This window comes from Brassica rapa, chromosome A04 (genome assembly GCF_000309985.2).
Source record: "Brassica rapa cultivar Chiifu-401-42 chromosome A04, CAAS_Brap_v3.01, whole genome shotgun sequence".
Taxonomy (NCBI): Eukaryota; Viridiplantae; Streptophyta; class Magnoliopsida; order Brassicales; family Brassicaceae; genus Brassica; species Brassica rapa.
Genome location: NC_024798.2, coordinates 14011933 through 14023530, shown reverse-complemented (window position 1 = coordinate 14023530; position 11598 = coordinate 14011933). Strand labels below are relative to the sequence as shown.

At 35.2% G+C, this 11598-nt stretch overlaps 1 protein-coding gene and 1 pseudogene across 4 annotated transcripts; one reads left to right on the top strand and one right to left on the bottom strand.

Moving 5' to 3' along the window:
• Positions 1-1679: 1679 nt before the first annotated feature.
• LOC103864603 (probable protein phosphatase 2C 21) lies at positions 1680-3995 on the top strand. Of its 4 annotated transcripts, none has more exons than XM_009142367.2 (8): positions 1685-1868; positions 2108-2231; positions 2318-2647; positions 2718-2967; positions 3032-3108; positions 3196-3248; positions 3334-3388; positions 3464-3995. In XM_009142367.2, the coding sequence occupies exons 2-8, from the start codon at positions 2115-2117 to the stop codon at positions 3674-3676; spliced, it is 1095 nt and encodes a 364-aa protein (XP_009140615.1). In that variant the 5' UTR covers positions 1685-1868; positions 2108-2114; the 3' UTR covers positions 3677-3995. The 4 variants fall into 4 exon arrangements, with proteins under 4 accessions (XP_033145860.1, XP_009140615.1, XP_009140613.1 ...); XM_009142365.3 differs by having other exon boundaries at positions 1733-1846; XM_033289968.1 differs by having other exon boundaries at positions 1751-1876; positions 2109-2231.
• Positions 3996-4965: 970 nt separating this feature from the next.
• On the bottom strand, positions 4966-8519 carry LOC103864658 (annotated as a pseudogene).
• Positions 8520-11598: the final 3079 nt, after the last annotated feature.

Here is an 11598-nt window from a genome sequence, read left to right as displayed (position 1 = left end):
AAAAAAAAGTTTTTTTTTCAAAAAAAAACAATTTTCGTAAAATATATAAAAATACAATAAATATTTATATAATTTTAATTATAAATATATTATTTTAATATTATTTTTAAAAAATAATTATTATATAAATAAAAAATAATTATTTTTAATTAAAAATTATTATATAATTAGAAAATAATCATTTTTCATTAAAATAACTATTTTTAATATAATTAATATTACCCGCGGGTTTGGCGGGTTACCCGTGGGTTTTGGCGGGGCGGATGCGGATATGAAATTTTTTGGTTGCGGATTATGCGGGTCGAGTTTTTGAATCGGAAAAATGATTCAACCTGCGGCGGGACGGGGCGGGTCGGGGCGGGTTGACCCGCGAACCCAGCACTATGTATCATCTCCAAAAGCCTAAGTCCTCTGTCCCTAATACTTCATGTTATACTAGGGCATATGTTGTATGTTATAGCACTATTTGGCATGTTAGATTATTCATTCCATTTACATGCATTAGGACATCTCAACTCTATTTTTTTCCTCTAAAATAAAGTAAAAGTGAATATGGAGTAATAAATGCTCCAACCCAACTTCATATCTGTTTTTTGTTTATTCATCAGTCCATTATAGAGTGAGAAATGTAATAGCGTTAAAGCATTTTTACTCCATATTCACTTTTACTCTATTTTGAATGAAAAAAAAATAAAATTTTACATTGGAGATGCTTTTAAAACAAATGATGGATTATTTATGATGTGAATCATTATTGGCAAGCATTGTGAATATGCTTTCCAACATCTTCAAACATTTATGAAAAAATGTTTAGATTTAGTGTAATGTGTGGAGGATTTCCATGCGTTTTTAAGAATAACCACAATTACTTTGTTAGTATTATTTTTTTTATTAAAACTTTGTTATTTTTATAGATGAAAAATAAAAATATACATAATTAAATTACTTTGTTATCATAGAAGGTCATCCGTCTGGGTGAACACAAATATCTAATACCACGACAAAGCAGTAGCATATATCATACAAGTGATTTGCTCTTTTGCACATTTTTCTCTTGAACAAGTGGTCATTAATACAATTTCTTCTTTCTATAAGAGTTTTGAATAAATATTTTTACCACCAAGCACTTCATAATACTTTTTTCTAAAAATATCTCAGTTGTATACATTCTTTAAAAATTTGCGTTTTATAATTTAAATCTTATATATATATATAGCTGTATTTAAAATTGAGTCTCGCGGGAATATAGTTTTATGAAAAAAAATGGCACTTTCAAGTTTCAATAGCATTAGGCAGTTGATGAGTTTGACTAACTTCTGCAGGAGAACCTAATTTTTGCAAATTTCCCAATGTACATATATTTATACAAGACAAAATGTGTTGGTCTTAGATCCATACTTTATATTAGTGGTTTTAGTTAAAATACTTTTCACAATACGTGCTTTCATACCATATAGGTTTAAAGCAACGACAAACCGTTTATATGAAAGGTAAGATTGAGTAATGCCCCAGAAAAAGACATTACTATTTACCACATCCAGCAAACCCACAATTAGTTATTTTTATTTGGCTGTTTCCTTTGATAAAACACACACATTCTGGAAGCTGTAATGACGAAGAAAAGAAGCTGTAAAGATTTAGTTAAAGTTGAAACAAGAAAAAGGGTTTAAAAAGTTAAAACCTTTCGTTTCGGCAAAGAAAAAAAAAAAAAGAAAAAGGAAAACACTTTCTCGAATTTCCTTTTTATTTCCTTAAAAAAAGAATTTTGTACATCTGATCTATCTCAAAGTAGCTTCAAGTTGGTTGGTCTTCTCGTCCCGATCGAGTTTCTTTGGTTATCAGAAAGGTCTTTCCTTTTTCTTCTACCTGTAAGTTTGCTATCTTTCTTCCATAAACCTTTAGTATCTGAATCTTTTTTGGTTGAATCGTTGTCTTCGAATCAGTTCAAACCCCTTTTTGTCTTGGTCTCTGTCCTGAGTAGCTAGTTCTTAGTTTGATTAGGTTCTGTTGTACATGGATTCTTTAAAGCTTAGATTCTTTTCTGGATTTTGATTATTGAGGAAAGATTCTGTAAGATTCTAATTGGTTCAAGCTTGTTTGGTTGCAGAAAAGAGATGGGGACTTACCTAAGTTCTCCCAAAACTGAGAAGCTATCAGAAGAAGGTGAGAATGATACGCTCAGATATGGTTTATCCTCTATGCAAGGTTGGCGTGCCACCATGGAAGATGCGGTGAGTCAAACGGCACCGTTTACTGTAACCTTTGGTTTTATTTACTTGACTGATCTTGTTTTCTCTCGACTGTAACTGGTTGCTAGCATGCCGCAATTCTTGATGTGGATGATAAGACATCCTTCTTCGGTGTGTACGATGGTCATGGAGGTAAGGTTGTAGCAAAGTTCTGTGCAAAGTATCTACACCAGCAGGTTCTGAGTAACCAAGCGTATGGAGCTGGAGACATTGAAACATCTCTTCAAAGAGCATTCTTTAGAATGGATGACATGATGCAAGGACAGAGAGGATGGAGAGAGCTGGCTGCACTTGGCGACAAGATGAATAAGTTTAGCGGCATGATTGAAGGATTCATATGGTCACCGAGAAGCGGTGGTGACGTCAATAACCAGCCTGATAATTGGCCTCTTGAGGATGTATGTAGACCATTCTTTAATGTTTGCTATATCTTGAATAGGGAACTCTAAAGGTTATAAACTTGTGCAGGGTCCTCATTCTGATTTCACCGGACCTAATTGCGGGTGCACAGCATGTGTAGCTCTTATTAAAGATAAGAAGCTCTTTGTTGCTAATGCTGGTGACTCACGTTGTGTGATCTCGAGGAAAGGTCAGGCTTATGATCTTTCGAAAGATCACAAGCCTGATCTTGAAGCTGAAAAGGAAAGGATATTAAACGCTGGTGGCTTTATTCATGCTGGGCGTATTAATGGAAGCTTGAATCTCACAAGAGCCATTGGTAAGCTTCTTTTTTACTTCTATTAGAGATTTTGTTTTTGAGCATCACTTATGGTTTTTTACAGGTGACATGGAGTTCAAGCAGAATAAATTCTTACCATCTGATAAGCAAATGGTCACTGCTAATCCAGATATAAACACTGTAAGAATGTAACTGACTTTTTGTTATTTTTGTGTTCGATTTTTTTTCTTCTTTTAGCTGATTTGTGATTGTTTTTTCTCTCCTCAGATTGACCTATGTGATGATGATGACTTTCTTGTTGTTGCATGTGATGGAATCTGGTAAATAATTATCCTAGTGTTTTCGTTTTGTATATATAAGTTAGTTTCTTGATGATGAATTTGAGTTTGATCTCATCTTCCTCAGGGATTGTATGACAAGCCAGCAGCTGGTGGATTTTATCCATGAGCAGTTAAAATCTGTAAGTTAAAATCTGTTTCCTTCTCTTCCTCTCTATATTGCAGTTTTTTTACTGAACATTTGATATAACTTTCAGGAAACAAAGCTTTCGACGGTTTGCGAAAAGATTGTTGATAGATGTTTGGCTCCAGACACTGCGAGTGGTGAAGGTTGTGATAATATGACCATCATCTTGATCCAGTTCAAGAAGCCTAACCCATCTGAGACCGAAGCAGAAGAAGCAAAAGAAGAAGAAGCCAAACAAGAACCAAGCCAGGAGGCCCAGGACGAGCCGAGCTCATCAAGCTAGTTGTCTTTAAAAGAGCCAAGAGGGAGAGATTTGAAAGTCTTTATATCATTGTCTTTGGTTCAACATTTAAAATGCTTTTGAGTGGGTTAGAGAACCAGAAGCTGGTATTTATTGGGATTTAACTGTTTTTTTTTTCACCTCAGTTTTCACTGCTTCTCTTTACTCAACAGACTCTGGTTCTAAACGGTTCCTGTAATCAGAAAACGACTTTGTATAGTTTGTCTTGTGATTTGTGGGGAAAAGTGTTGTTTTAGGATACTTTCATATTCTGATGTACGCAAAACTATTAATGAGATTGGCAAAATGTTGGTTCATCAAAGAGTTCTACTGCTTCTAATTCTCTAGATGGTATCTAACAACATTTTCGTGGAACTAGTAGCATATTTGTCTCAAAATTAATTTCAACAGTCTCTTTCATTTTGCTTAATTAAATATTTGAAAAGATCTTACTGGGACAGACGGAACAATAATCTCTAATAAAATCAACAAAATTGTCTTAGGTAAACATTAACTTCCTGTAAGATCAATTTTTGTACAATGACCTAGTTTTCTTTCTAAACAACAAATATTTAATTTCATAAGTTAGTTGGAGCTTATTTTGATCTCCAAAAACTTGAGACCACGAATAAAAATTATGATATACAATATCTTTTGTGGGGACAGACGGAAAATTATTAAATTATGTTTTTAGTATCCTTTAATAAAATATTTGGATCTAAAGGAATCTTAAAATATTTGAAATCTTTATAAACTTTCTTCCTAATCGAGAATTTTTTTATGTCATCTTAGTTATTAAAACAGAAGTCATAATTTTTTATGCGTAATTTTTTTTAATTATCTTTCAAAACTATTAAAACACAAGTCAAAGAACTCAATGTTTCTGCAATGATGAGACACAATGATGAGACATCAGTTGAAGCATTATGGATCAAAGGTGTAAGCAGTAGACATTCCACACAACAAATAAAAAAGAATTTGTTGGAGAAAGTGGTGTCCAAGAATAAAGGATCGGAGACTAACTTTTTTTGTACGTATGCAGTATGTCATATAAAACGCTCAAAAGATTATCATGAACACAAATTCATTTAAATGCTCGTGGTCAAAGAAGAAGTCAGTGTGTTCTCCCATTTGCTTTTGTCGGAAAAAAAAAAATTAGAACAAAGAGTTACACACACTGGCGGAACTAGGCGAGAATTGGGTGGAGCAAATATATTTTCATTAGTTTTATTGAAAATTGAGGAAATGCCTGCCCCATGCACATTCGGTTGAAAACTTTGTTATCTAAAATGGTATGCCACATGTTGTCACGTTCGCTAGATCTACTCATGTAACCAAATCTTCTTAACTTTGTTTGTATGATCAAGCAGCCATTTCTTCAACAGGAGCATCACTCTCGAGCTTCTTGATGACCACCAGTTCATTGCTTGTCTGGTCAACATCGAGAAGAATAGTGTCATCCGCAGCAAATTCTCCTTTCAGAACTTTGTTGGCGATCTCCTTCTTCACAATCTTCTCAATCACTCGCTTCACAGGTCTTGCACCATTGTTGGGATCAAACCCAAGCTGAGCAAGGTGGTCCACTGCTTCTTGTGTGTACTCAAGTTTTATTTTATTCTCTTCCAACCTATTCTTGACCCGTTTCATCTGCACCCATTGGAAACAATTCATTTATACCAAAACTAAAAAAACTAAAAATATGTAAAACCTAAAAAGACTAAAAATAAATTACATACCTGAATCTCCACGATTTTGGATATTTCTTTTGTATCCAAAGGCTGGAACACAATGTATTCGTCGATTCTGTTCATAAACTCTGGCTTGAAAGTTTTTCTTGCTAACTCCACAACTTGTTGCTTCATCGTCTCATAAACAGCCTCTTTGCGGTCTTCATTGCCCCGGAAAGTATCGAGTATGCTTTGAGCTCCTATGTTAGACGTCATTATCACAAAGCAGTTTCTGAAACTCACCGTCTTCCCTTGAGAATCAGTTACTCTACCATCGTCTAGTAGCTGAAGCAAGATATTGAAGACGTCAGGGTGGGCTTTCTCGATCTCATCAAACAGAACCACCGAGTAAGGTCTCCTGCGCACAGCTTCGGTTAACTGCCCACCTTCTTCATAACCGACAAAGCCAGGAGATGCACCAATGAGCCGCGAGACGTTGGATTTTTCCATGTACTCACTCATATCGATCCTCACTATCGCGTTGTCAGTGTTGAAAAGGTATCCAGCTAGGGCCTTGGCAAGCTCGGTTTTACCAACACCTGTTGGACCCATGAACATGAAACTTGCTATTGGGCGGTTAGGGTCTGAGAGACCGGCCTTTGAACAGCGGATAGCATCTGCTATTGATTCTACAGCCTTTCCTTGACCGATAACTTTCTTGTGAAGCACGTCTTCTAAGAGAACCAGTTTTTCTTTTCTCTGATTGCTGAAGATTTGATAGTGGAATACCTGTCCACTTGCTTATTATCTCTGCTATGTGGCGATCGGTTACCCCTTCTTTGAGTAGTGGCAGTTCAGACCCTCCTGACTTGGTGAGATTCTTCTCAGCTTCATCTAACTGGCTTTGGAGGGACATAAGTGTTCCATACTTAAGCTCAGCAGTACGGTTTTGACTATATTCACGTTTAGAAGATACATCAATCTGTTAAAAAAAAACATTTAAAGTGTTAGGAGTACATTAAGCATTTTGTAAACCCTAGACCGAATACTGGAATTTATTTTTTATGAATAAATGTAAAATTTTTTTCAATCAAATCAAGTATGTATATTCTAAGAATGTGTAAACGCTAAACCGAATAGTGGAATTTTATTTACCTCTTCTCTAAGGGAACGTAGTTTAGTAATGAGAGACTTGTCTTCCTCCCATTGCTTAATGAGTTCTTTCTGTTTATCCTTGAGCTTGGTCAAATCATTCTCCATCTCCTTTTCCTTTTTAAAGAAAGCTTCAGATGATTTAAACGTATCTTTTCTCAAAGAAAGCTTCTCCATCTCCAGTTTGATCACAGCTTTGTCTACTTCTTCGAGTTCAGTTGGTTTTGAAGTGGTCTCCATCTTCAGCTTTGCAGCAGCTTCGTCAACCAGATCAATAGCTGAAACAAAGACATCTTATTGTAAACACACAAACATTTTCACAATAAAAAATGATTACGTGAAGTGCAAGTTTCATACCTTTGTCCGGAAGAAAGCGTTCAGTTATGTAGCGGTCTGACAAAACTGCTGCCGAAACAAGGGAACCATCTGATATCTTAACACCATGGTGCTTCTCGTACCGCTGTCTTAACCCCCGAAGAATCGAGACGGTGTCTTCAACAGATGGCTGACCACAGAACACTTGCTGAAACCTACGTTCCAGCGCTGGATCTTTCTCTATGTATTTGCGGTATTCACTTAGGGTAGTTGCACCAATGCATCGCAGTTCACCTCTTGCAAGCATTGGTTTCAAGAGGTTGCTCGCATCCATTGAATCACCTTCACAAGCTCCTACACAAAGATACTATTCATTAACTTCCAACTCCTATAAGATCATAGTATTGGCAGTGAGACGTTTTATCATTTACTAATATATAAACAAGCACCTGCACCAACGAGAGTGTGGATTTCATCAATGAACAAGAGTGTCTTCCCATTGGAAGCAGTTATTTCCTTGACTACTGCTTTCAGTTTTTCCTCAAATTCGCCTCGGTATGAGGTGCCAGCAACCAACGAACCCATGTCAAGAGATATCACCTACGTTACATTAAGCAACAATGTAACAACAATCTTCTTTTGGCCCTCTAAAGGAAAAAAAATAAGTTAAAACGAAATATGGAGCAACCTTCCGATTCAAGAGAGGTTCAGGGACTTCCCCTTTTACAATTCGCTGGGCCAACCTGAAAAAGATTAGTACCTCTCAGCTTATGTAGTTGGGCGTCTATACATAAAATATATATGCATGTAAGCCATTATACTAAATTTTTTATAACAACTCTTATATAAAATTTGGCATTTAGCTCAGAACCATCTCTCGGTAAAATTTCAATTATATAAATAATTACAAGCCTTACCCTTCTGCTATAGCAGTTTTTCCTACACCAGGTTCACCGATGATAACAGGATTGCTTTTTGTCATCCTGCATAGTATCTGGATGCAACGCTTGATCTCATCATCACGTCCAATGAGAGGAGGGAGCTTTCCTTGTCTAGCCATCTCAGTTAAATCAGTTCCATACTGTTTAAGTGCACTTACATCTCCATCCTTAATGAAAGACAAAACAAATGATCATCGAATTAATGAATTAAAATCGAAACACTAGAGCACGTCCAATGAGAGTTTCTAGTTAAGTTTCTAAAAACTAATATTAAAAAAAATAAAATAGGAGGAGAGAAGATGAAATAATATTCTCAAAAAAGAACCTGCAAGAAACTCTACAGATTCAATCATTTTCAGAGGTACATTTTCTTAAAAAAAAGAAAAGAAATTTAATTAAAAAATTGTATTACAAGAATATTACTATTTTTAAGATGAGAAACTGATTTTTAGATATCAACCTTTGAGGTTGCCTACACTGAAAAATCTACTTATGACCGAGACCACGAACCGTAGACATGAAGCGGCGCAGAAAAGGGAGCTGGAGAGAAAGAGGTAACAGTTGGCCACGAGGAGCTTCTTGAGTGGCTGAAGTTATGCCGTTCCTTGGAGCTCCGATGAAGGAACTTGGCTGGCGAAGAAAGGAAGTTGAGCTGATGATGTGAGCAGAGGCAGAGAGAGCGCGAGAACGGAGGAGGAGAGAGGGTCTCGACAAAGCATTGTGAACCTTGATGGCTGCAGAAACAGACTTCGACAACCTTCTGTACGCCATGCCAAGCTTAATTGAACAAGGAAAAGAGTGTTTGATTTTTTTTTTTATAAAGAGGACGAAGACAAAGGTTTTAGGGTGCTTGGTCAAGAAGCAAACGAGTGTTTGGAGAAGACGCAAATTAGTGTTTCAATGAATGGGAAGATTTTGGTACATACGTTAGTAACGTTACAAAGGAAACACAATAACAGAAAAAATAGAAAGTTGAAAATGTAACTAAAGATTATATCAGAAATATAAAGAAGTTATTAGGTAATGAACTTAATTTGGGTTATAATATAAATTTATAAATAATATAAAATTTAATAATATATAAAATATGACAATTATATATATATCCCATCTAATCTACTAATTTAAGGTCCTAATTTTTATCTACTATTTAAAAGTCTTAGTAGGACCATCTGATTAATTATTTAATATGACATAATGATTATTATTAGTCTAATAAATCTGTTGAGAAACTATAGATTTAAAATCTATTTTTAATTATAATAAAATCTGTTGAGAAAATATCTACCCAAATCTTATTAAAAGTTTTTAAGTTTTTTTTTAAATCATGCAATAATTAATTTCTTAATTAGTAATATAATATGATTATACATTAATATTATTTAAATTTTTATTATAAACCAAAAAAAATATTTATAATTTAATAAATTTTATAATATATTATATAAAATAGAAGTACTATAGAATTAAATAAAACTAAACTATATAAAATTGGCAAATTAACCTATTTTATTTTAAAATTGCTTTAATTTAAATAAATAAAATAAAATATCATTGCTTTCATTTAAATAAATAAAATTAACTATCATTCACCGTCAAAAATGGTTAAAATTCATAAAGTATGTATATTTTATACAAAACATATTAGCATATGTTAAACTTCTATATCTACAACTATATATTATTTAATTAATTTGAATTTCATAACAATATATTATCTAAAATGATTATATACAAAATATAAAAGTCATAGCTAACTTTTAGTTCATGCGATATTTACAAAATAGGATATCAGAAAAAAATAATAACTCAAAAGATATTAATGAAAATCTATTTTAACTACAAATTTATTGAGAGTGATCTTTTTATATATTTTATGTTGTGGAACCTATTGATATCTCTATGTTTTTCATTACAAGTATGGTTCATTGCGTGTTTTTTTTATCATTCGACAATGGTGTCTATAACAAAGTAAAAAGTATAAAACAAATGATTATATATTACTAATGCTGAATAAAAAATAAATAAGAAAATTATGAAAGTACACAATATAAAACACTAAAATGTAAATCATATATTTAAACTGTTTACAATAATGTTAAATATATATAAAATAAAAATATATCTGCACGAACGTGCGGGTCGAATTCTAGTATATATTGAACGAGAATCATTACAACGTTTTAGCTATGACATGTGTCATCACTAGAATGCTTCTCAAAATCTCTATAGAAATACATTGGTCCACTAAACATATATTATATTTTTTTTTTTGTCGTCAACTTTACAGACTCATATAGACTCTGTAAACCAAGCCGGAAGATATTGATCCATGTGAACGACGAAAGACGGCTGAATCCTAACACTGCGTGCTAGGCTATCCGCCTTTGTATTCTGCGCTCTTGGTACATGGACGATCTCTGATTGTAGGAAACTTGCTCTCAGACTTTTGATGTCTTCCAAATAACTTGCAAACGCTGGCCACTCTTCTGGTTCCGAAACCATCTTCACCAATTGAGAACAATCCGTTGCAAACGTAACCTGAGATTGACGTAAATTCCTCATACATTCCATAGCCCATAGTAGTGCTTCCATCTCCGCATGTAGAGGAGAAAGGCTAGCCCGAACATTCCTCGCCCCCAGCAACCCAGCGAAGCCTTCTAAAGTGCTGTGCCAACCCTGGCCGGAGAAAGTATCTTTCTCTTTCCAGGAACCATCTGTGAAACACCATCGTCCTGGATTTAACAGTGAAGACCTAATCTCTTCCTGTGGGACCATTCTCTGTTCATTCACTAGTTGGGCTTCAGCCCAAAGGGTTGATTCTGTTTCCGCCAATTTGAGCGTATCCCTAGGATCAATATCCAGATTACTAAAAACCTTACTATTCCTTCCTTTCCAGATATACCATAGTATCCATGCGAACTGATGATCATCTAACTGCGGAAAGACTCTCCAGAAAAGATGATCCATATTTGCAAAAAGGGATTGTGTGGGAAATGTAGTTGGATTTGATGGTATCTTTGAGAGAGCCCAAACCTGAAGTGCTGGAGGACATTCGAAAAACACATGATTTATCGATTCCTCCTCAGCTCCGCATCTTGTACAACATATATCGCCAGTTATCCCTCTCGCTTGTAAATTTTTCTTAACCGCTATACACCCTGTCACCAACTGCCAGAGAAAATGTTTAAGCTTTGGTGGACACCTGACTTTCCAGCAGAATGATTTCAAACCATCGACCGTAGGTCCAAAAAATGCTGGTGGTTTTGCTCTATCCGGGTAAACTCGTTCTACCTGATATCCCGATTTAACCGTGTATTTCCCAGTTGTTGTGAAATGCCATCCATCTTTGTCCTCCAACTGATATCTACTCAGTCGTATACTCTCGATAATTTTCACATCCTGTGGATCCACTAGAGCCTGAAGTGCCTGCGAGTTCCAAATTCCCAAAGTGGGGTCTATAAGAGAAGCCACTGTGAGGTCAGGGTAAAGATTGTGTTGGTTTTTATTTGCTGGTCTCGGGCGAGTGGTTGGGAGCCAAGGATCATTCCATACAGAGATAGAAGATCCTGATCCCACCCGTTTGATTAGTCCTTTGCTAACCAGAGATCTAGCTGATGTAATACTCCGCCATCCATATGACGGAGAGTATGAGCGAATCGGTTCCAGGGGTGAGGCATTCCTGAAATATCGACCTTTAAAAACTCGAGAAAATAAAGTATTTGGCTTCTCGATCAATCGCCAAAACTGTTTACCAAGCATCGCTGTATTGAAATCAGTGATGTCTTTAAAACCCAGTCCTCCTTCCTCCTTGCTAACACATACTTTATCCCAAGATTTCCAATGCATA